The sequence below is a fragment of the Cyprinus carpio genome, chromosome B22 (genome assembly GCF_018340385.1).
Source record: "Cyprinus carpio isolate SPL01 chromosome B22, ASM1834038v1, whole genome shotgun sequence".
NCBI classification, from domain to species: Eukaryota; Metazoa; Chordata; class Actinopteri; order Cypriniformes; family Cyprinidae; genus Cyprinus; species Cyprinus carpio.
In genome coordinates, this window is record NC_056618.1 from 29,010,970 (window position 1) to 29,037,462 (window position 26,493).

The 26,493-nt window shown below is 37.0% G+C and overlaps 1 protein-coding gene across 2 annotated transcripts; it reads left to right on the forward strand.

The window, feature by feature from the left end:
• Positions 1-750: 750 nt before the first annotated feature.
• Positions 751-25,655, forward strand: LOC122141594 (interphotoreceptor matrix proteoglycan 2-like). 2 transcript variants are annotated; one of them, XM_042749468.1, is made up of 21 exons: positions 751-1,031; positions 1,116-1,340; positions 3,474-3,640; positions 3,762-3,793; positions 4,112-4,144; positions 4,597-4,652; positions 5,224-8,723; positions 8,870-9,028; positions 9,224-9,282; positions 9,404-9,424; positions 10,677-10,930; positions 11,322-11,380; positions 13,082-13,349; positions 13,427-15,231; positions 15,871-16,090; positions 17,524-17,734; positions 17,806-17,994; positions 19,938-20,139; positions 21,796-21,875; positions 24,621-24,680; positions 24,778-25,655. In XM_042749468.1, exons 1-20 carry the CDS (start codon positions 956-958, stop codon positions 24,655-24,657), a joined length of 7,653 nt encoding a protein of 2,550 aa, XP_042605402.1. In that variant the 5' UTR covers positions 751-955; the 3' UTR covers positions 24,658-24,680; positions 24,778-25,655. The 2 variants fall into 2 exon arrangements, with proteins under 2 accessions (XP_042605402.1, XP_042605403.1); XM_042749469.1 differs by lacking the exon at positions 4,112-4,144.
• Positions 25,656-26,493: the final 838 nt, after the last annotated feature.

Here is a 26,493-nt window from a genome sequence, read left to right on the forward strand (position 1 = left end):
GCCTGCTTCCCGTCAAACACCCTTTACCATCAAACTCAACGGATTTAAACCAGCGTCCGCCAGCTCTGTTTCTGAACCATCTGGCGCTCCTAACATTCACATAGACTGATAATAATAATAATAATCATCATCAACTTGAAATCGTCAAATGTATCGACCATATGCAATATCTCTGACTATCGTCGATACACAATACTATCGTCTATCGGCACAACCCTACTTTACAAACAGCAAGTTAGTGTTAATTCAACTCAATATGTGTTGAATGAACACCTGTGGTTTTAATATCCTCCACCGAACCATTGATACCTTACGAAACCTGGAATTGTTTGGTCCACTCTTGTGCCATCTGCCATGATGGAACACACCCAAAACCCAATAAAGACGAAGTTTCTGTAAGCTGTACGGTCACAGCATGTGACAAACTTGTAGAAAAAGGGCTAACCCTACAGGATGTCACATCTAGCCAAACACTTAGCAAAAGATCTTGCACGGTAGATTGCGCAATTAATCAATGATATCATTGTATTTTGAAATCCCATTGCAGACAATGGCAGCAAGGAAACTCATAATTGAATTTCTTAACGGATCAGACTGCAAATTACGGGACTGAAATTGGAAATCTCGGCAATCCAGATGGATCTCACAGGTGGGCAATAAAGTGGTTTAGATGGCATTCTAGAAAAGCTTCCTCAGAAGAATTAACTAATAGGATTAGCGGGCAAGAAAAATCTTCCAAAGAGCCATCTGCTAAGCCGCATGTGGAGACGTCAGCTCAAAGCTATGTGATCGCATCCCTCTGTGACAAGGAAAGGATCTAGTGACAATGCAAACTAATTAATTCATCTATAAACAGGTTTTTGGGACTGTAAGGAGGGATGCCAAAATTGCATCCATCAGTAAACTAAAAATTAACAACTTTTTCCTTTAAAGTGTGCCGGAATAAGGAATCATTATGCCTGATTTATCTTTCAAATGCATTTGGTGGGTTTTGGTATTGTTGTTGGCTGGGCATTTTTCCATAGATGCAGGTATGTATCTACTCTACATGAAGGCCTTGAGGAGTTTTGTGATGCCTGCAGTGTTGTGACCATGTGTTCTTTGTTCTTTATCAGATTCTGTGGATTATTTACCAAATGGATTTACAACTTTTTTGGACACCAATGAAGTTTTGAATCACTCGTTGGTGCCATTAAAAAATAAGACCTGGTACGGTGACGGGAAAACAGCTCTTTCTAGACGGAAAAGAGACCTTCTGTTTCCCAGTGGAGTTAAACTTTGCTCACATGAGACAGTGCAACAGGCAATACGGAATCATCTCAACTACTTTCACCTGCGAGGTAAGAACCAGACATTTCGGGTGCTTTTGAGAGATTCTGGGATAGTCACCAAAAATAGCAATTGTAAGGTACAGTACGTTGCAGATGACTTCTATAGTGTAAATGGATGCTCTTTGAGATCATTATGTGAGAAAAATGAGCTCATGCTTCTCTACTTTTCATCAATAATAATAAACTAAGCCAACCTGACCAATTCCATTAATGTCCAAGTAACCACATATTTCAACCACGGTTTCGAAACATCAGAAACACACTCTCTCTTTGTCTCTGTCTTATAAACATGCACAAATATTCAGACGCACTCAACACACTTTTCCACATCATGCTCTTTCTAAAATTCACATATTAGCCTTTGAAGTTAGATGCAATCATAGTATTAAACTCTATTGGAGACCACCACTGAGAATAATCTTTCTCACTGTTGCATTAATAGGACCCAGATGACCCTAGTGAATCTAATAATGAAAACTCGAGAACCAAGTGTTGCTGTTTTACATAAAGGTTATTCTCGCAGTGTGTCAGTGGAAAGTTTATTACGTTTAGCCACGGAACACTATTACAGGGTACTCTGGTGCTTCATTACATGTACAGCAGGGTCCAAAAGTCAGAGATGACTTGTGAATATGTCTGTTTTGCATTTTTATGATTGAATACAAATACAATGTGTGAAACGCTGATTTAAGTATTTGGTGTTCCCCCACATTATATACCAAAAATAAATTAATTCATACAAAAATTAAAGCAAAATAATAACATACACTCTTAAAAATAAAGTTCCAAAAAGGTGTTTTCGCAGTGATTCCATAAGAGAACTATTAATGTTCCTCAAAATAACATTTTGTGCAATAGTTTTTTTTTTTTTTTTTTTTTTAAGAGTGTATATAGGCGTGCAAGTCATTTGAACTACTATTATGATACTTTGTGAAATGTTTTCACTTTGGTTGTATGCAAAACAGTAGCCTAGACATTCAACTCAATAACTTCTCTTGAGTTCTATGGAAAATTAGAATCTAAACAACATAAGGTTGAGTAAATAATGACATAATTTTTTATTTTGGGGCAAACTGTCCCTTTAAGGCTGATAATGAAGGTGTGGCTGTCAGCAAGATGCTTTAGATGTCTGACAAAGCTATGGAAGTCAAATGCTGTCAGTATGTATTGTTCCAGTAGGAAAGGCCAGAATTCTCTGTTTCTCCCTCATTGGTCCTCATTCACTCCTCACTGCTACTGAATCACTGTAGACGATGATCAGATCCTTCGCTCTGCCAGGAAAACTTGTGACCTTTGCCCTCCTACGCACTTAAGTTCTGGTAGTCGTCATACATAGTCGGTATGGCAGGCAGATGTAGATGGAACGTTTCAAACCGGAGCCGCAAAATGTTTAGCAAGGGTTAACAATCCCCCATCTGTGCATTTCATTTTCCACTTGCAAGATACTTTGAGAAAGTATGCGACATGTACCAAAATAGTAATTTTTGGTTCACAAATTGAGAAATAAAAGAAACTAAGTCTGTCTGGAACGATTGACGTGTGTGGATACGGATAAGAGATGTTTCCATTATGTTAGTTATTGCTTTTTCTTTATTCAATTTAGAAAATAAAGAAATAATTCTGTTATTTCTGTATTTCTGTCTTCTAAATGAGAGGGGTATCCATTCAAATTGATGTCAATTTCTACGACAGCAGAGTTCATAGCTGGTGATTTGGCAGATTTTGTCTTCTATGCTGTTTATAGTTCACTAGTTCTTTTCCAAAACCTAGCGAGCTGCATTACTGTCTGCTGTCTTTGCTGGCAGCATCATCATAAATGAAATTCAGCCTCTTAAGTGACTTATCTGGAGTGCCCTCATAGACAACAACCCTACAAATTGCATTGTTCAAATTACAAAGTGCTCTGTTTTGGGTAAGCACGTTGCTAAAGCTAATGCAGTGATGCACTAATAAACAATTTTATTGATACTTTGTGAGATTATATTCAGAAAGAAATAGGTACCTTTTCCTCAGTGTTTTGGCTGTTTTTCTCTTCCTGTTTTTTTTTCCTACATTTGAGAGCTTGAGTGTGTGTTTACATTGTATGGGTTGGCATGCTTATGGGTATCTGTAGATCTGTCTGCATTTGTTTGTGTACCTCAGTGTGCCAGGAAACAGTTTGGGAGGCTTTTAAAATCTTCTGGGATCGCTTACCTGAGAAAGAGGAGTACCTGATCTGGATGAGGAAATGTCAAAATAGTAGCGTTAGTGTGTTTGACATTGGCCGGAGCTTTAGCCAGTCAGCTGAGCATCTTGCTCTGATTTCAAGTGTAAGTATCCTTGCTTATGTCATGATACGGAACAAATAACTCTCAAATCAACACTTTACTGTAGATACTGAAAATTCTTACAAATTAAAAACAGCTAACTATTTTTTATGGTATTTTGCAGAGGATAGGACCGGCTTCAATGTCATCAACAAGGTGAGAACTGCTTATAAGCATCTACCATCATAATACCATGGTTTTCTTTGAAGCACCTTGGAGTACTATGTTAATAACATGGTACATAAATATGATAATATTGCAAGGAGAAATACTTTTAAACTTTTAAGCTTTACACTGTCTTGCATTTCACACAAGTTGCCACCAAACTTGGTCAACACAGCACATTTATCCATATTTCAATGGAAAAATAATAATGTAATATATACAGTAGACAAAAACAAGAACCCACATCACATTCAGCTGTTTTTAAAATAACAGTGTAATCAAATAATTCCTATATTTGTCTTATGATAGTGCACCCACCAGTCCATGGCAACCTGAATGCAGGTAGGACTCATGGGCATAAAAGAAAATAATGTGCAAATCAGTAGTGCTCTGGTCTGCTCTGCAGCCTAAATATAAATCAATCTGCAAATGTCCAGTGTGGAGATCAGATTATAACATATGTAACATAACACTAACACTAAATGAATAATCTGAAACACCAGTTCCTTAGCAAGGCACCTAATTCAGAGCACATACTGATGCTTTGCAGACAAAACCACCCATTAACAGTAAAATCTGGATACAGACCCCTGGCTTCAGACTGCAGGAATTTCAGTCATACCTTTAGTCCCTGCTATATCTAGTTCACTTTCCACTAGCTTTAGAGACATAGCTCTGCTTATGGTTTAATTTATATCCTGGGGGACTAAACTTGGTTGCCAGTAAGAAATTTTGTAGATTTTGGGTATGTTCCTGGCCTTCAAAGGCATTTATAATTGTCTTCTTTTTCGCAGACATCAGACAACGACTACTGCGCCAACAAAAGCAACCGTGGCCACAACCCAAGAAGGTCAGTCTAGATACTACATTGTTTAATATATATATATATGTATATATATATATATATATATATATATATATATATATATATATATATCTATATATATTATATATATATGCCACTTGAACACTATTCCCTGTGTTTATAAATAATTCAAAATAAGTCTGGAAGCCTTATTTCTATTTACTGGATTTTGCAGTCAGTTGATTTAAGTTATGCTCTGATTAATCTTTATTGTTAATGTCGGTATGAGACCCTGCAGTCATATCAATTGAGACCTAGTGTTCTCTGGCTCAGGATATGCACTGCTCTCAGAATAGACTTTAATCCTTTTTAGGTACTCATTAGTTTGTAATGCGGTAGAGGTGTCCGGATCCTTAGACTGAGTTCTTCCATTTAGTCAAATCTAAGTAATTATTTGTGCATGGACTTAGCCTCAACAATACGCTACATGTTTGGCCCTGATGTCCTGAAAACAAATAAGAGCATGCAATTAATTGATGTAACTTCATCTTATGGCACACATTTTCTTTTATTTCTGTCACTTCCCCACTTTCTTTCTTTTTTTTCCCTTACCTAGTCAGTGTTCTGGTTCTTGAGGCAGTGACAGATTCACAGGACATCACACCACAGACCACTGCAGACAAAATCTTAATCACCACTACAGCTGCAGAGCTTCAGATGACACTTGGAATCACTCCAGAGCCTGACACAGCCTTTGAGGCCTCAACGGAGATAAGCACTAGTTCACCTATAGAACACACAAGTGTGGCCACTGGGAAACCTATTTTAGAAACTGAATTGGAGTTTGAACTGGATGCTATTGCGGGTCCTGTCAAAACATTAAATATTACCGTTCAACATGAAGAGGTTGAAATGGTCTCAGAGTCTGATAGAACTCCAGAGGAGTTTACTTTAAGAGCATATGATTATGAGATTCCCACCACCTTTGAGGACATGCTAGGAATAAGCACTTCTCGTACAGTAGTCACCAATGATTTTACTGAAGAGCTTTATTTAGAAACAGAGTTGGGACAGGATGTTACTGATGGTCCAGTTGTTTCCATTCAACATGAAGCTGACGTTGTCTCAAAGTCTACATTATTGACCACTGATAGAACTCCAGAAGATTATACTTCAAAAAAACATGAGCAAAATATTCCCACAACCTTGGAAGACTCACCAGGGGCAAGCAACAATACTCCTATGGTAATCATCAGTCAAATCACTGAAGAGTTTCATTCAGAATTGGAACCGGAGATGGGAGAGGATGCTACTCAGAGTCTGGTTAAGACAGCAGGTGTTACCATTCAACATGAAGAGGTGGAGATTGTCTCTGAGTCTACATTAATGACCACTGATAGAACTCCAGAAGATTCAACTTCAGGAAAATATGAGTATGTTATTCCCACATCCTTTGAGGACTCGATAGAGATAATCACTAGCTCATCTACTGAACTCACAAATGAGGCCAGTGTGAAACAGGATGTTACCGAGCGTTCTGTTAAGACATTATATGTTACCATTCCTAATGAAAAGGTTGACATTGTCTCTGAGTCTACATTGATGACCACTGATAGTACTCCAGAAGATTCCACTTCAGGAAAATATGAGTATGTTATTCCCACATCCTTTGAGGACTCACTAGTGATAATCACTAGTTCACCTACTGAACTCACAAATGAGGCCATAGTGAAGGCTACTGTGAAACAGGATGCTACTGAAGGTCCTGTTAATCCAGAAGATGTTACCATTCCACATGAAGAATTTGGCATTGTCTCAGAGTCTACATTAATGACCACTGATAGAAATTCAGAAGATACTACTTTAGGAAAATATGAGTACATTCTTCCCACATTCTTTGAAGACTCACTGGGTATGATCACTAGTTCACCTACTGAACTCACAAATGAGGCCACTGTGAAGGCTACTGTGAAACAGGATGTTACCGAGGGTCTTGTTAAGACAGCAGATGTTACCATTCCACATGAAGAGTCTGGCATTGTCTCAGAGTCTACATTGATGACAAATGCTAGAAGTCCAGAAGATTCTGCTACAGGAAAATATGATTATGGCATTCCCACAAGTTTCAAGGACTCAGTAGGGATAAGTATCAATACTCCTAAAGAAATCACCAGTGAATCTACTGAAGAAATTATTCCTGTAACTAAACTGTACATGGGGCAGGGTGTTACTGACGGCCCTCTTAAATCAGTTGATTCTACAATTCTATATGTAGAAGCTGATGTTGTGTCAGAGGCTACACTGATGCCCACTGGTAGAACTCCCGTAGGTTCCACCTTGAGAAAATATGAGACAGATCTTCCCACAACCCTTGGGGACTTGCCAGGAATAAGTACTAATACTCCTGTGGTAGTCACTAGAGAATCCATTGAAAATTTTATTTCCGAAACTGAAGACGGATGGGGTGTTACTAAAACTCCTGTTAAATCAGCACTTGCTACCATTCAGCATGTAGATGTTTCAGAATCTACAATGATGTCTACTGATAGACCTGCGGTAGACTCTCTTACAGAAATACCCCCTGTTCAGAGTGTCTTACCAAAGAACCCAGCGCAGACAACTCCTACAGAACTGAAAGAGGTTTCGCCTAATCCCCCCACAGAAAGACTGCCAAAAGCTCTGACAGATAAGGATGTTGTTGAAATCACACACGTGACCACAAAGCCAGAAAATCTGTCACCCACTACACCTGTAAATATGTCACCTGAGGTAGTATCAACAGAGGGTGGACCTGAAGACATTGCAATTGTTACATTACTTGACAAAGATGAAGAGGAAGAGACACCCTACACTAAACCTACACCAGAGGTGACAACAGATGAAGAACTACCAGGTACCATGACAGAGAGTACTCATAAATTTTCAAAGGAAACACATGAGCTTTTAGTTGACTCATCTGATGCTGAAGATGATCATTTAGGTAAGGAAGAGGACATTATAACTGAGACCGCAGAAGTTGTTGAGGTGACAGCTGGAGAGACACCTAGATTGACACAGGAAACTACAGAAGCTACTGAAGATACTGTGTTTACTGAGAAAGACAAACATGTTGATAAGGACACAACTGCCATTGCAAATCCTGGTGAGATGACAACAAAGCCAACAAAAGTTGCTGAGGTTGAATTTGACATTACCATAGACGATGTAACAGTTCTTGAAAACACGCTTGAAGATTTTGTTGGAGGAACAAGTGAAGCTACTGCTGAATTGGGTGATGTAACAGAAGCTGTCATCTTAGAAGAATCATCTGAGAAAAGTACTGATGTATCTTCTACTAAGAGAACAGAAACTTCTACTAAGACCACAAGTCAGACCACTACTGGAATCACATCCAAGACCACACCTGATACTTCTTTTGACATTGATACCCCTGAAACTGACATTGTAGAGTTTGTATCTGAAGGTATGGAAGATAAGGTAGAAGACACAACTAAAAAGGATGAAGGTGGTGAGGAAACACTTTTCAAAGCTTTTGAAGGCACAATGCCAGATCTTACGGTTACTAGGTTGGAAAAAGATATACTGACAACTACCCTGAATGAGGACATACATGAAGTTACAGAGCCATCAAAAATTCCACAGGACACACCTAAAGTTGCAGTGGAAGTCACACATGAAGTCACAGATATGCATGGGACCAGAGGAGACTCCTTATCTGAGACACATGAAGTTGCAACAGAGACACCTAAGGTCATTACAGAAGCTGATGCCTCGACAGAGACAATTCATGTCATATCTCAAGCACCCAAAGGTATATCTCAAGCACCCAAATTGGAGACAAGTGTATCTATCTTGAAGACACCTGAGGTCATATCTCAGACACCCTTGTCAATATCTGAATTTTCAGAGGTGCCTGAGAAAGTACCTAAAACACCTGAAATGGATGTGGTCCAAACGGAACCTGCAGAGGATGATATCCCAACTCCTATCTTGAAAGTCGAGGATATGACGGTTGTACTAAATGACTTGACAACTACTATTCAAAAGACTTTCTCTACCACATTACAAAACTTGCCACAGGACATTTCTAATGATATTTTAAATGAAAACAGCATGGTGAGCACATTGAATTTATAATTGACAATTGTTTAAGACATTTTAGTTAACTATACTGTATATTTTTTACTCTGTAATTGTGAGTTCCGCGAAACATTTCTCAATATTTTTTATTTTACTTTTTTTTCTTTCTCCCATATATAAAGATTGGAAATGAAATTGATGACATTATAGTCCAACCAGTACGTCCTGGCAACCATATTGTGGAGCTGAGTATCAAGATAAGAGGTGAAAGTTATGATGATGCTCTGAGAGATCCATCAAGTTATTACTATCAACATCTATCCGAACTGTTCATCGATAAGGTAAGCAGCATCTATGCATTTATATATTTATGTACTTGGGGACAAGTGACAACAGTGTGTGGGGAATGAAACATTTAAATTATTAGAATGTATAATCTCATAACCAAATGGTATTGGTATAGTAATTGTACATTTATAGCATTTCCTCTTTTTCTCTCTTCTTTTTTTTTTTTTTTTTTTTTTTTTTTTTTGAAGATTGAAGAAGTATTTAAAAGGCTCCCAGGTTTCAAGAAAATATTCGTCCTTGAGTTCAGGTATGATTTTATGGTAATATAGATGATTATGCATACAGATAAAAAATAATAGCAAAAGAATATGTTGATTCCTAATAACATTCTTTTTTTTTCTTTTTTTTTTCTTAATAAAATATCCCAGGCCACAGAAGGACCTTGAAGGGTAAGTATTCTAACACTTTTTTTTATAAATCACAGTTAATCACATCTCAAAATGAAGAAAACGTGTAATTTGGGCTATCACTACTAAATTCACCCAGGCCTGATAAATCCATTTCCCACCCTGCCATATCACACAGCTGCATGACCCATATCTCCAAAACATCTAATGAGAAATTCATGTGTCTGAATTTTCCACCCACCATATGTAGTGTTTTATAGAGCGTTGCTCTGAAATCGCTTTCACACTGTTTTCTTGGTAAGGTCATGTGGTTGCTGCCTCATTAGCCATGCAAAATCAATTGACTGAAAGGATGGTCTTTTAGGTGTGACATCTTATGTGTGTGTATCAGTGGGCTACTTCATCTGGCCAATCGCCACCTTAAATGTGAAAAGTCGCTGTGCTAAATGCATGCCCAGTTGCCAAGCATGATGGGATTGAATGCTAATATTCTCTGCTCTCAAGGTAATGTATCTTGGCAATGTTTCCCATGGTTTATCAGCGTGGCCTTAGATAACCCAGATAACTGCATATTGTGAGCTTTATGAGGCCCCTTAAACCACCTGAGAACAGAGATGTTCTTACTTAAAGCCATTTAAAACTAATTAGCATTTCTGGTGTGCCAAGGAAATTGAATCCTCATGGAGGTTTTCTGTCATAGGAGAGAAAATTGATCTGGTCGTAAACACACTAGGTTTTCTAACACTCATAGAAAAATATGTGGCAAAAAAAAAAAAAAAAAAAAAATCTAGGTCAGCTCCCCCCACCACCCCCAGTAACCAACAGCTGGATGCTGTATATTCTTTGACATTTTTGGTTGCTAGCTACTAAAAAACTGAAACCAGCTTAAACCAGTGTCTCTTAGCCTGTCCAACCATCACTTTTCAGCTGGAGACCAACCAGACCAGCTTGGTGGTGCTAGTAGAACAACTATACCTTAATCCATCTAAACCCACCAAGCCACCTTAGGCCATTTATTGTAAGCTACTGCTGTTCTTTTCTGAATTTATTTCACTTTAATTTACCACTGGGAATTATGTAAACAAAGTTGTAGAATATGGTCAAATATGACAAACTGACAAAAACAGATAACAGGTTCCAACATGGAAACCTCCTGCTATACTGTAGATGAGTCATTTCATACATAGAAGCTCCAGTCTTGAGGCCAGTTTACAGCAAGTGAGGCCTTTGACGAAGCATAGTTTTTATTTATTTTTTTACCTATAACAGTCACTGTTTTCTTTGCATTCCCCAGAGGCCTGGCTGTGGTGGTACACTACGCTGTGGTTCTTGAGGGTGATGGTGCAGGGATAAGTAATGAGACCATGGATTACATAAACCTAAATTCCAACATGGTTGAGAACTTCTTCACAGATCCTGATGAGCTACCTACTGTGGTCTACACCATCACCAACTTCCGAAACTACATCACTGAAGCCCTCCACAAGGAGAATTTCATCAGAAACACCACTCTGGAAGTGGACCCTGATTCTTTGCAGCTGGAAAATGGTAAGATATTCTCTAAGAAGTAGAAACACATTGTGGATCCATTATAGGGAACCCAAGACATCAGGGTGTTGAGTTGAGTGCTTCTTACTGATTTTTCTTATAAACATTCAGGTTCAAGTTTGTGTTCTGTCATAGTGGTAAATTGCAAACTGTAGCTGAATGAACCTGAAATGCAGTATGTTGACAATGGTGGCATATCCTCTTACACTTCTTGGCTGTACGCGGTTTTAGCAGAAGCAAGAGCTTTCATGGTTCTTATCTCTGGTTTTGGCAGACTAATCTTGCAGCCCTCAGAGCCAATCTCTCGAAGAGACGCCAGTATGGGTATGAACTGTGCTTGAGCAGTTTTAAATATAATTTGATATGATTTGTCTCTGTTTTGGCTTCACAGTGGAGACATTGGAGTCTTCCAAACCAACCAGCAGACCGCTTGACTCCAGTGACATGATGGTGAGTCAATGGTCATTGGCAGGACCACCCAGTAAACGGGTAACCACGACTGTCCAGTCCAGAATCCCTATCCAGAGCTGCAGTTTAGGATTCAGGGTTTTTTTTCACCTCATCACAGTGCAATTACTCTCAAGTGTGAATGTGAATCCTTCCAAAGCTGTTAAATGAAAAATGAGTCACACTAATGGCAATCACATGTAGGTTTTTGTTGTTACATGATAAGAAAAATTACCTTGCACATAAAATGGGTTTTCATGGCATGTCATTAAAACAGATTATAGCACAGCTATGGGATAATACAGCAGGTCTGTAAAACTATTCAAGTCAATTTTCCAGCTCAAGTATTCTCTAGACACAAGTAAGCATGCTATTTTATTAAAATTGTTTAGCTCAGGCACTATGAAATATTGAAAAGAATCTGTTTTTAATCTCAGTATGACATATATTTATTGCATAGGCCGAGCAGCTTTCTTCACAGTCTGTAGCTTAATTAGAAAGACACATTGGATACCCAACATGACAATAATCTTAGAATTTACTCTCGGTTTTTCCTCTTACTTTTGACAAAACTGGCACTACATTCAGTACCCTTATTAAGTAGATTTACTGTCTTGTTTTGGCTGGTGCGCTATGTTAATGTCTGTATCTGGAAACGTGTTCTCTCTTTCATTTGATAGTATGCTTGCCTCCAAAGACATGTTAGTTACTTAAAGTTAATTAGAAGTTGATGCTTTATCTGATCTGTCCTGTTTAAGATGGATATTTCTTTGTATGATCAGCTAGCTGTTGATGCAAATTATAAACCTAGCTTAGTAGGGTGCATAAAACTAATTCTATAGGAAAGTCAGTCTAGCCATTTGTCCTGCATTAAATGGTCAGTGGACCTAATTCAAGAAATACGAGCATAACTAATTTCTGTGTAAATTATTCGTGAAACCATTCTTATGTAAATAGTCGCACTGAATTAAAAGTGACAGTTTACATAAGAATGGTTTTACGAATGATTTACACAGAAATCCGTGCTGCTCGTGTTTCATGAATGAAGCCAGTGTGTGCAACTGACGGTGATCTAGTTCCAGTAGCACCTCACTCATTACTTGCATAAAAATAAAACGGTGTGAATAACTCATGAATGTATATACAACCAGTTGTTATATATACAACATGACATATTCCAAATCCGAATGAAGGTTAAATGTTAATTTCTGGTATATGGAACAGTTAAAGACTGTCTTCTGGTCAAATATGCATAAGTCAATAAACCAACTAGGACGAGATCCTCAGGATGGTGTGAAGATTATGTGCATGTGTGCTTTTTTTAGTATGTCTATGCAATTTTTTCCACTGACATATCTCTGGAAAAAAAGATGTATTTCCAGTGTAATTCACTAAGAAGTTTGAGGAAAATTTTTTCCATTTACACCAAAAGTGTTCTTTTTTCATTCTGTCCACTTTTTGTCTTCAATTTTTTGTATTATTTTTATTTTTGACGGTCAAATAATGGACATAATTTTAACAGCTGAAACATTAGGACATTCAGTGGACATAGGCCTCAGTATGGAAAGTTATAGGATCTTTTGGCTCATCTTTTTGTCAGCAACCTTTTTTGTAGTCCTACCTTAAATATATTTGCTTTATTTCTCAAAAATAATTTAACAGTCAATAGTAACTAACCATGACTGTTCAATCATTAAATCCTAGGATAATGTTCTTGCCTCTGAGAAGCCACCAGATGTTCCCAGGCAGGAATTATCCAACAATGACATCTTCATTACAAATAATGACTTCCTTGACCACATTAACACAATAGATACCTGGATGGATGATCGGAATAAGGACACAAATGATGTAATCATCTTTGAGGAAAGTCCCACTCTGTCTCCCACAGATGTGTCTTTGAAGAACTTTGACATTGAGCTTACCTCTAAATTTGAGATCTCAAGCAGTGCACCTGCTCTTGCTACAGAGAGTGAGTCTTACCTCCCATTAATTATTTCCCACCTAAAGGCAGTAATATGGTTCTAAAAAAGTGTGTTCTTGTTTCAGATGATGGTATTCTTGAAGAGGAGGGATTCTTACAGACTGCAGCTACAGTCAGTCCTACCACAGGCACGATAACTGAAGTTGACTTACCTGCGGAATCACCCTACAAGTTGGAAGATAACTCAGTTTCTCCTGTGGAACCTCCTGATGTTGAGTTTACTACTCAGAGTGACTTGATGGACCTGGGTTCGGGCTCAGGTTTCTCTGGGGATCATCTAGGTCCTGACATTTGGGCTTGGGAGTCAGGAATTCCAGAAGAAGTCCTGAAGGAAGATGAGGTACAACAACCTCAGGAAGATCAGGAAACTATAGAGGAACAGCTTGAGCCTCCCCACCAAGATCTGACACCTGATGAGCCATTCTTGGACAGGGTTCTTGTGACACAAGATATTCGTACTAATCCTCACTACACAACAACTGACCAGGCTCCAGTTTTTTGGACAATGGAGACTTTGACTGTCGAGCTTTCTATGCAAACCCAAGTAGCCCCTGAACAATATGATGACTATTTTCTAGATGAATCTACCACTATGTATACACATGTGACAAGTAGACCCTTGCTACATATCTACTCTTCAGCAGAAACCCAAGAGGTGGATGCATCAAAAAGTCCTGATACAATCATTTCACCTGTTGATAAGGACTATTCAGAACGACCTGTTACACCCACTGTGATCCCACCAAGCACAGCAGTAGCTATGGATGAACATACTACTTCAACAGAAAACAAGCAGATTCAGGAAACACTGGCCTCCACAACCAAGTCAAATGAAATGCCTTCAACCACGCAAATACCTGTAATCCTAGAAATTGATACGGTTTCTGTGGAAGGTCCTACTACTTATTCAAAAGCTGTTGAGCATTCTGTAACCGAAGGTGACACAGAGTTACCTGCATTCTTATGGCCAGCGGTAGAAGGTTCAGATAAAGAAGTCAAGATTCTAGATGAGGAGATGGAAGGCATCAAGCTTGTGACAACAGAAAGCACAGTGACTAAACTCTCAGAGGAGGATTTAGCTGGGGATGAAATCTTGGTCGCAACAACATTCACAACAATAGCTTCTGAAGAGCCAAGTGTAGATCATTCAGCTTCTCTGTCTCCTGAGAAGGACTCTCCATTCACTCAGATATCACATTCATCAATAGATGAGACTGAACCTTTATCAGAATTAACCACAGAACCTCTACCTACCCAACCATCTACTCATTCGGTTCTTCAAGAGACTACTCCAGAGACTCAAACCGATGTAATGCAAGCTTTTGATACAACTGTTGTAAAAGAGCCTGATTTATCAGAGAATATTGAAGATGGCGACTCAACTAAAATATTTCAGCCCACAATGTATGTCAGCCAAGATGTTTCAGAACATTTGGAGACCCTCAGTTCCACCACTGTACCATCATTTTATCAGCCAACATTCCAACCTACCAAACAAATAACTTCAGATGACTCAGTACAAGAGCACACAGTAAGGTCAAGACCTGACATCACAGGCCTGATCCTACCTACCAAACCAGTGAACTCTGATGCTGCTACTATGAAAGTTCCTGCTCCAGTAAACCCCAACATAACAGAATTCAAAGTTTCTTTTGACATATTCCCATTTGATGGGCCAAGCCATGACGAAGAAGGCGGTAGTGGATTTGCTCGTGGGACTGACTTGGCAAGTATTGCCTTGCCAGCCAGTCCTGGAAGGGCGTTGATAGTGTTTTTCAGCCTCAGGGTCACCAACATGATGTTTTCTGAAGATCTGTTCAACAAGAGCTCTACCGAATACAAGGCTCTTGAGCAGCAGTTTATAGAGCTGGTAAGATATATTTATTTATTTGTTTATTTGTCAGGGACAATGCAAAAGAGACATATTGTAACAGGTTACAATAACTTGAACCGATCTGTTGCATATAGGGTTTCTAGCTGAAGCTAATTTGCAACCCCATTTGTTTGTTATGTACTTACATTCTTAGGTACTCACTTTGCTCTTCTTTATGGAAAGCAAAACATCAGTTAGAAGGCCTTGAGTTATTAATCACAACTGGTTTTTAACATGTACAGTATATAGTCAGTAACGACCTTAAGGAACCCAAAGGGTTGTTAGAGAGAATGTATAGGACTGATTACTTTAATTGCACTTCAATCTTTTGTGTTCCAAGGAAGTCTTAAATAATGACAAAATTTTCATTTTGGGGTAAACAATTCCATATAGCACATTCTGAGGTTACACACAGGACAGCGTCAGTTTAGATTTGTTGATGTTTGTTGTTGTTAGGGGCTTTGCATACTATCCGTTAAATCGATTAGCATAGCTGTCTTTATGAACACTGTCTAATGAGATAATTGATGGAATTAGAATCTTCAGTCACCTTCTTGACTTCTATTAACGTAACTAGGTATGAATGGTTCTGGATTGCTGCTCATTGGAATATGCTTTAATTCTTTTTTTTTCTAGCTTGTACCATATCTACAGTCCAATCTCAGCAATTTCCAGAATTTAGAGATCCTGAACTTCAGGAATGGCAGCATTGTGGTAAACAGCAGGATGAAGTTTGGCAAACCAGTTCCCCATGGTGTGACAACAGCAGTTTACCTTATCCTGGAGGACTTCTGCAATACTGCTTACCAAACTATGAATCTTGCAATAGACAAGTATTCATTGGATGTTGAATCAGGTAAATCAAAGAACTTACATAAACACACAAAGCACAGAAAACAAATTGGGGTTATAAAGATATAAAGACATGAGCAAATTTTTGGTGCCGCCTGTGGCCAACAATATTCACCAAACATTATTGGATTCTTTAAAGGGCAGAATGCCTGCCATATTATGCATTTGCTGCCAATTCAAAGTCATTTTAAATCCTAAAATTATTAGCACCAGTCATGACTAGGATTTAGCACTATTTGTTATAGATCTTCACAGTTTGTGCACCACTTATGTTTCATTTGTCATATTTTAAGCCAACACTGAGGAGTAACAATTGGTTTGGTTAGCCGGTGTTTTTTTTTGTTTGTTTTTTTTAGTGTGGTAAGGCTTTGTGACTCATATATGTTACAAGAGCCAGACTATGATTGGAAAAAGAAACATTTCTTCAACTGATACCAGTACTAAAAGGCTACTGAACAATTGTAATTGAACAGGCCTTAAAATGGGTGAAAAATATCTTCGACTTTCTCCTATGCTAGAGGACACAAGGTTAGGCTTATTCCAGTCTGGCTTTGGAAAACAATAGGCCTTGTTGGGATGAGTGATAAGAGATTGATTCTGTACTGCAGACAGATTAGAGGTGATTTATTCTAGTAAGACGTGCAGAGCTCAACGCGTCAGGCAAGTGAGTCATATTTGTTTGTGTCCCTGTGTAAATTCTGTCTGAGCTCCTTTGTCAACACACATCTTTAATGACCAACTGCTGATGAATTTGAAATCAGAAAATTATCTTTGTTTTGACGCCACATTTGTAATGAATTGTAATAATGCTTATATAGCAATTGCAGCAAATGCAAAAATAGTCACATTTATCAACTGACATCCAAACTTTTAACATCATTGTATTCCATCTTAATTTTATATCAGACAAATCGATGACATGATGTTTTTGTTTGGACTATTATTTCAAAAAAATATATAAAATTCAATTCACATAATCAATGAGTTGAATACAGCTCTCTGTCAGAATGATAGTTGTTCCTGGTATCATAATGAAGAAAAAAAGGCTCAATTAAAAAAGAAAGAAAGAAAGATAGAAAGTAAATAGCTCGACACAATCTTTTAATATTTTTAAAAATATATTTTCACAAAATAACAATAACATACTCCACTGCTTTTGAATATTTGAAAAACATGTAAGGTGTAAAATGTCAGTTATTAAATGTTATTAATTCTTGCTATATTTTTATTCATAAAAGTAAATAAATATAATAAAATAAAAACAATGGTTTCTTTGTTAAAAAACATTTATATACTATTATATTTACTATTAATATTATTCGATTTTATTTTTATGGTTTCTGTTCACTGTGAGAGTATACATATACACATACATACATATATATATATATATATATATATATATATATATATAATAGGTCTTTTTGTTTCTGGTAGGTGACCAGGCTGATCCATGTAAGTTCCAAGCATGTAATGAGTTCTCCCAGTGTTCAGTCAACCGCTGGTCCGGCGAGGCAGAGTGCGTTTGTAACGCTGGCTATTTTAGCGTGGATGGGCTGCCGTGTCAGAGTATCTGCGACATACAGGAAAACTTCTGCCAGAATGATGGGAAATGTGACATCATACCTGGCAAGGGCGCCATTTGCAGGTGTGTACTGTATAAAATCTTCTAAAGCAACAACACGGCCAAAAATGAAATTCACTCACCTTTGTTTTTAGGTGTCGAGTCGGTGAAAACTGGTGGTATCGAGGCGAACACTGTGAGGAGTATGTGTCAGAACCACTGGTGGTTGGCATCGCCATCGCCTCAGTCGCGGGGTTCCTCCTCGTGGCTTCGGGCGTGATCTTTTTCCTCGCCAGAACTCTGCGAGACCAGTATGACACGGATGATTTAGAAGACCCTTTACGGTACAAACTGTGCTTACAGCATAAAAAACACACTTTTAATGCTCCAAATAAATCATAAGATCATATTTTTTTTGGAAGAAATTAAGAAGCTTGTGTCTTTCTTTAAACTTCAGAACAAGCAGAACTCCTTAGTGGACTACAAAGTGGATTATTAATATCGGTTTATTTCATTTGAATGACTTCTATGGTGCACATGTGAAGCCTAAATGGCCTTTTTAAAGCATTCTGTCAATGTTTTGAATGAATGCTGTAAATACAAGTACTCTGAAATGTGACTTGAGTTTTCTCTGAGGTCCCAAAAGAAAAATAATGTTGAATATTCCAACTTGTTAAATGGCATTTGGTTTCCTCACCTGGTTGAAAAGGAACCAAATATTCTCAGCTGTGATTGTGTTTGAAAGCACTGTGTTCTGGAACATACATATGAAGTGCACTGCAATATTTTATGGCCCAAACGTGCATATTTTGTTTTTATGACCTTGTACGAATAAGCCACAATATGTTCTCTTTGGTTGTTATGAAACAAATGCTCATAGGCATGTGCAGTTTGGACCAATTATTGTTTGTGGACAAGTTGTTCCTGTCATAAGTTTTATTTTGAACAAATTTTTGATACATCATTCATAGTACATCATCTGATATATCATAGTGATAGCAGAGATGCCAATTTTTTTTTTTTTTTATCCGTCAGCTCTAGATAACACACAGTGTCCTCAAGAAGTACTTGGACGCTTATAATTCATTCAAGTCATGTTGGATAGATCGTATTTACAAGTTGAACACACATGAATGCCACCACAAAGTCATTATTAGGAGTGGGAAACTCAATATTTTCTTTAAGCCCAGAGTTTCCAAGTTGTGAGCGCGTCAATGAAAAAGCGTGTCGGATGGAATCAATGCAGCCAAAGACTACAGTCATGCAGTGTCTGTATTGACTATAAATTTGTTGAAATTAATACAATGACTATTTATTTATATATATATATTTTTTGCAATGTAAAATAAAAATATGTAAGTTACCTATACAAGATATTATTGAGTATATAATGATTCAGTTTACATCATCTAAAAAGCAAAAGCACAATGATGCACATGCTTTATTCATCATTTTGTAGATCTTTGAGTTTTATGTAGAAAAGTTAAATCGGCATCTTGTTCCGACCAAAGTAATTTGAACACACTTCACGTCATAATTACAGTTTGTCAACTCCTAAGTATGAACGTCCCAGGAGGACTTGAATGCAGTATTAATCCGCAATGTATTAGACAACTGTGACTGAATTAGTACAGTATCCGAACACATTTAAATTTATTTTAAATACAAAATATTTTGTGATGGTCAAACTTAGATTTGACTTCATACATGCACTAAAAATGATCATGGGACCATTCAGTTTAAAGCTGCAAAAATGGCTCAGACAAGTAAAGTTAGCTCTAATACTTGAAATGTTACTTTGAAATACATTTAAATAGATACGAAAATGCTTGCATTTATTTTGCATCTAAACTTTGTCTGTAAACATAAACAGCAGACTTCACTAGCACCAGGGCAAACAGGGAAATCCTGGCAGACGTAAGATGACGTAACGTCTCTGCAGAGGATCTATCAGTGATCCTGATCAACAGGTTATAGAGGAATGAATGCCGAGATGGCAGAACATTGAGCCGCTCTCACTCGGCCAGAGATAATCCACTCACTTTTTCCGTGGCTCCACTATCTGACCCTTGGGCAGATATAAATAGGAGGGACAATCTCATTTTACGAACTCATGCCAAGGGCATGTTTGATCCCAGATACAACACATTTTTTTAGGTTTGAACATTCTTTTTTGAATTGGATTCGAACCTGTGTTTCCCAAATAAGCACCAAGGCTCATTTTTTTCCTGATGTGTTGATGTTGCCGTCCATAATCAGACTTTTATTTCCTGACATTTTTTCACAGATATTCAGAGAATGTGCCATCTCTAGAAAGAGCTACTAAGTACAATCCCATGTTTGAAAGTGAAGCAACTACAGGTTATAATCGGTACTACCGCCGCTACCCAGATGCCCCTGCATATAGCACTGGCAGCGCTGAGACCTCCACAGACTTCAGCAGCGATGAAATACGACACATTTATGAGAACAGCGAACTTACGAAAGAGGTAATGATGTGTTGGCATGCACGTTAATAGACCTAAAAATGTACAATATTTATTTCGACATGAAAAAAGTTTTGTGGGATGGAAGTAAGCTAACTTCACGTGGTATGTTGTACCTGGATGTTGATAGTTCAGTTTACAAATTATTGAAAATACATCTTTATGATATAAAAAGTCAATTTTTGAGAGTCATGCGAGTCACAGCAATGCAGCAAATGTTATATCAAAACGAAGCTAATAAAAGCGAACTACTTTAGAAAGTTAAGAAAGTGACTACTTTACAAGATGATGATTTTGCACGAATTCGTACAATGTTACAATGTAATTTTTAGAAAAAGAATTGTAAGTGTGTATTTTTGATATTATTGTTCATATGGTACAAAAGTATATCGTACAAAGATGTATGAATGAGATTAACGTAAAAAAAAGAGTAAAACTATGCCAATAAAAGTGTAATAAACTAAACTGATTATAAACAGAATTGATTAGAAAACAAATATTTTATGAGGTTTAATTCCATATGAATTCGCACTTTGTGTTATTTGTGTGAAAATTTGTCATTTTTATAAAAAGGTAAGCATGAATGTCCACCCCTGAACCTAACCATCAAATGTGGAGAAAGTAGATTGTACAAAGACATAAAAATAAGATCATACAAATTTTTATTTTTTTTCCAAAACTAAGCCAATAAAATGTGCAGTAAACTAAACTAATTATAAACTGAATTCATTTGAAAATGTAACAATTTACAAATTGGCGCTTTAGTATGAATATGTATGTTATTTAAATGCAAACGTATGAATTTTAGAAAATGATCATGAAGGTTTACCCCTAAACCTTACCATCAAATGAAGCATAAGTAGATTGTATGAAAAAGTATGAATGAAATGAACATTAAAATAATAACAAAAAAGAAAAAGTTACGAAATGCCATGAGAGTGTGCTAATAATTACATAAATAATCAGGTGCTCATGGCACACATTGTCCGTAGAGCTGTACAGTTTTGTGTGTTTATGCAAGTGGTCTGCAGCATTACTTAGTGTTTTCATAGCGTTCACTGTGCCACATGTTTGCATAGAATATTCCTCAAAATCTTTCTTAAAAGCACTCCATGTCCTTCAACTAAAGCACTGTTCCCTGTAGCAATGAAACTGTCATAGTCTGCTTGACTGATATATGCTCACTTTGGAGAATATTCTGGCAACTCTGAACAATGGAGAATTTGTCCTCTTTGGAAAACACTTGATGGGCAGATAAATCATATTTTTTATGTAACTGAATGCACTAAAGAGTTTAAGAGGCTAAATGTCTTTTATTCACTTATTCCTTCAATTCATTAAACATGTAGTGCAGAGTTAATAGGTGAGGTACTAATATTTACAGTACATACCTACTAACTACATAAATAATAGCATTTATGTAATATGAAATAGTTATGTAAAATATATCAAATGCAACAATAGTTTAATTATGGATTATTATATTCTAGAAATATAATATTTTAAGTAGTAAAATTATATAAAGGTTGCTCTTGGTTTAAAGTACTAGAGTTGGTCTAGACGTCTAGAAGTAAAATGAGGGCTAAGGCAAAGAGGTCACTTTCTTTTGTTATATAACTGTATTCTTCTCCCTCTTTCACCTTCCTACTCTCACAAAAGGAAATCCAGGACCGTATTCGAATTATCGAGCTGTATGCCAAGGACCGCCAGTTTGCAGATTTACTCCGACAACACCAAGTGTAAGTGTTTGTACTAACACAAACTGATGATAATAGACCTGACACACACCATTAGAATGTTCTGGTTTGTATACAACCTAAAATCAATGGACAGCATCTGTGAAAATTGTCGATGACCATGGAAAATAATTTTGGCTCTTCCTTCAGTTGTGAAAATAAGCGAAACATTCATTTACAGTTGTGCACGTACAATGAAAGTATATAGGGCAAGACATTTGCACAGGATAAACAGTTTACATTTTTAATAACACATTTCTGTGTGGAAGATTTTAGTTTCAACAACAATACGAGCCCCACATCCCTCTGGAATGTCTTGCCCCATAGACTAATTGTAAGTGAAGTACTATAAACACCATTTTTGTTCGTTTTTAAAAACTGACGAATGAGTCAGAATTACTTTACATAGTAATCGACTGCATATCACAGATGCTGTGGACAGAGCTTAACTTGATTTGAACCCAGCACTTTTCTTTAACATGCACTGTGGCAGCCAGTAAGAGATCTGAGCCAAGTAACAGACTGCAAACCCACTAAATGCATCTCTTACTGGAAAGCGAACTTCCCTTGTCCTTCTGTAAAGCATGACCTCAGCTGCACATAAACATAAATCAATAAATTCTATAGAACAGGGGTCGGCAACCTTAGGCACAAATGCTAGTGCTGGAGGGGAAACCACTGGCAGGTGAGCAAAAATAGCAAGAGAAATTAATATTATATGCATTAACTTTATTTCATTGTTTATTTTAAAAATAGGTAATGTGCTTCGGCATGCCAGACAACCTTTTGCAGTAATACTTCAGCTGGTTTTTTTAGTTATGAGGGTTACAGGAGACCAAACACACGTGTGATGAAATAAATCTATCTATCTATCTATCTATCTATCTATCTATCTATCTATCTATCTATCTATCTATCTATCTATCTATCTATCTATCTATCTGTCTATCTGTCTATCTATCTATCTATCTATCTATCTATCTATCTATCTATCTATCTATCTGTGTCTGTCTATCTGTCTGTCTATCTATTTATCTATCTATCTATCTGTGTCTGTCTGTCTGTCTGTCTGTCTATCTATCTATTTCTGTCTGTCTGTCTGTCTGTCTGTCATCTATCTATCTATTTCTGTGTCTGTCTGTCTGTCTATCTAACTCTGTGTGTGTCTGTCTGTCTGTCAGCTATCTATCTATTTCTGTGTCTGTCTGTCTGTCTATCTAACTATGTGTGTGTGTGTGTGTGTGTGTGTGTCTGTCTGTCTGTCTGTCTATCTATCTATTTCTGTGTCTGTCTGTCTGTCAGCTATCTATCTATTTCTGTGTCTGTCTGTCTATCTAACTCTGTGTGTGTCTGTCTGTCTGTCAGTCTGTCTGTCTATCTAACTCTGTGTGTGTGTGTGTGTCTGTCTGTCTGTCTGTCTTTCTATCTATCTTTCTATATATCTGTCTGTCTGTCTGTCTGTCTATCTGTCCATCTATCTATTTATCTACATCCATCCATCCATCCATCCATCTATTCAAAGCCACATCACGTCAAACAGATTGCCAAGATTTTAAACTGCAGCACTGGCAAAATATGTGACACAAAGAGCTGTAAAGTGACAAAAATGATCACTGACAGGTTCATATGATGTTAAAATGTATTAAGGCAGTTTTAAACACTTAAAACTGGTGCCACTGCTTACATCCAAAAGCAATATTTAATACTAAATTGAAAAATTATTTTCATGCCATTGAAGAGCACAGATTTGTTTCTTTTGTATCATGAAGAATGTATTTTCGAGACAGTCCATTTCTGGATATGAACTGAACTCTTTGTGCAGTGGTAGTTAATACGTCTTCAAAAGAGCTCAGTGTTCTGTGCTACAATAGCATGGCAAGTCAAATCCAGACAGCAGGCCGTTCGTGGGTGTTCTACCTGTGCCAGGTGCTGTATAGAGTTCCAGACAGGTGGAGAGTACCAGACTGAAAAATGAACGCTGGGGCTGAGTAATGGTTAACTGTCATACCAGCTGCGAGCACAGGGCAGATCGTTCTCTAGAGTTTGGGGCCAGGCCACACACACTCAGGGTGTGTTCCAAAACCTAGTGAGCTGCCTACGTAGGAGACATTTTAAGACTTTGTAGGCAACCTACTGATGCGAGGGCTACTCCAGTTGGTAAGCAACCTAAATCTGCTGAGTTCCTTTTGCCAAATTCTATGGCAGTAACAAGCTCAATAAATAAATAAATAAATTATCCATCCAAGATGGCAGATGAAGGAAGATTACTATTTTAGTATATTTCTAAGCTAGTATAATTTTGTTAGCCTAGCAACATGTTAACATCTCACTTTAAGAACATTAGAATTTGCCCTTAGAAGGTTCCATTTACTTAGTATGCCTTTTATTTAGGCCGTAGACAGCAAGGCAGCTTACTAGGTTTTGGAACAGAGCTTGATTGAGACTAACACATGGAAACACAAGTATAAGCATATATAAATGTAAAATAGATCACATAATACATGTCTGAACACAAACCAAGAACATTCTTTGGTTCTTAGACTCGAGCCTGGCAGAAACGTTTCAGTTTAGAGTTCAATTCAAGCCGTCAGTCAAGACAGAAATAGCAGACGTCTTTATTTGATTCAGTGTCACATTAAAACAGACTGCTTTCCTCAAGCAGGAAAGGCTGTCATTATAATGAGTGAAGTTTCATTGGTTCATGTTCATCTGTGTACTTTTATGTTGTACTGTATGTCTTCATTATAGGGCACTTGACGCTAGACGAGAGAGCTCTTCCAATTAGAGTTTGATATTGCTAAACCCAAGGTACTTCTTTTTAAAAAATTTCACAGCCTTGTGATATAATAAATGCAGTCTGCACCAGACATGCTAAATGTAATTCTGGTCATCTTTTGCTCAACAGACACTTGCCTTTTTTCTTGAATGCAAGAAGAGGTCCTCTTCTGCCATGGTGGACTTTGCAGGAAGATAGTTTGTGAAGATGTAAATGGACTTTTGATTTTAATTGTTTATGGATGAGTGTGCAACCATCACAATGATGGATTGACAGATTGTGATCTAATGTAGAAAAACGATGTATTTATGAAAATGTTTACTGTTTTTACTGATGGGCTGCATGAGTTATTGCTGCATTGTCAAGGCTATATCCATAAACACTTATTATTGACACATATCTATATCTCTGACCACACCAGAAAACGCAACTATATGTCCGGGCTTCATGTTGGTTCCTCTCTTTTTTTAATGAAAAGCCTGTGTTTCTTTCTTATGGTTTTTCATTTGTCAGTGCCTTCACTTTGATTGTTAATCTTCTTGTTATTTGCGACATGGGACATAATTTCTTGTGTCCTAAAACATGGACTGACTGAAGAGAGAACGTTTCGCAATAGTTATACTATTTCAATGAATACAGAGAAAAGTAGTTCTATAAATATATTTGCAAGTTTAACATTTGGCCCTCAGGTTTTTTTTTTTTTTTTTTTTGGCGAAAGCACAGCTTATTGACTAAAAGTTTTATTATACAAAATTGATTTTAACTTTCCAATTTCTTTTAGTAATTTGTTTTGTGTTTAGTGACTATCCTGCTGTTCATTTTTCTACTTTTGTAAAACACTTGCCACGCACACAAGTGTATTAAAGTTGGAAAATCTAAATGTTAATGTCCATTATCACAACAGATTGTTCTATTTATGTATATTTTTAATATTGTTGATTTCCTCAATGATTTTCATGGTGGTCGCAGCACAAGTTCTATTTTACGAATAAAGAATAGTGCACAATGTTTTGATTTATTGTTTAATTTATAATTTGTCAACAAATTAATAATCAATAAATAACTATGTACACACCAGAGATTACTTATACAAGTAATTTGCTTCACAAGTTGGATTAGAACTCATTTTATTTGCAGTGAAAGTTCCAAGTTTGAATTAGGTTTTGTTAAGTCATTTGTTTGTATACTTATTTTCTTTTTCTATGAAAAGCTCTTTTAGATACTATGATCCTTTTGTCAGATTAACCTCAGCACTATGTTCAGGTGCTTAAGATAACGTTTTTGCGTATTTGGCTAAACTCTTACCGCTACTAGGCATCTTACCGCTAATAGTATTAGGCTAAACTCTTATAACTAATTTGTATTTTAGATGATTTTTTTATATGATGAGTTGAATTTAATGTACTTTTCTGAAGCAGTCTTAACCTCAGATAGCATATCCACAGACTCCCCACAGGTTAGGAAATTGAATTTTTGAAAGCTACTAGTAGTTGACTATTAACCACCTCCCACAAGGCTATTTACTAATTACTAATTTGTAATTTAGCAAATCTTTTTAGCCAGTGCAAAAAATCTTTTTTTTTTATTCTACTATTTGTTGGTTAGCAAATGGGAAAGAATTATGTTTATTTTGCCATTAGAGGAAGATAGTGTGTACAACAACATGCAGTAAACAGTACAACTGTTTGCACTACAAACCAGTGTGTTCATAATTAAGATATATGGTAAGACACACCAATTTTCAAAATCAAGCAGCAAAACAAACTCTTTTGTACAGCTAATAATAGCTGGACGCGGATGAGACCGGAAGCTAGATCCATTGAATTTACAAATGGCTGTGCCCAT

Bases quoted from the DNA above. Each gene is read 5' to 3' on its own strand.
- LOC122141594 (XM_042749468.1), top strand. From the start codon at position 956: ATGCCTGATTTATCTTTCAAATGCATTTGGTGGGTTTTGGTATTGTTG. The intron at 1,341-3,473 runs GTAAGAACCAGA...TGTGTACCTCAG, and splicing joins CAACTACTTTCACCTGCGAG to TGTGCCAGGAAACAGTTTGG. The intron at 3,641-3,761 runs GTAAGTATCCTT...GGTATTTTGCAG, and splicing joins ATCTTGCTCTGATTTCAAGT to AGGATAGGACCGGCTTCAAT.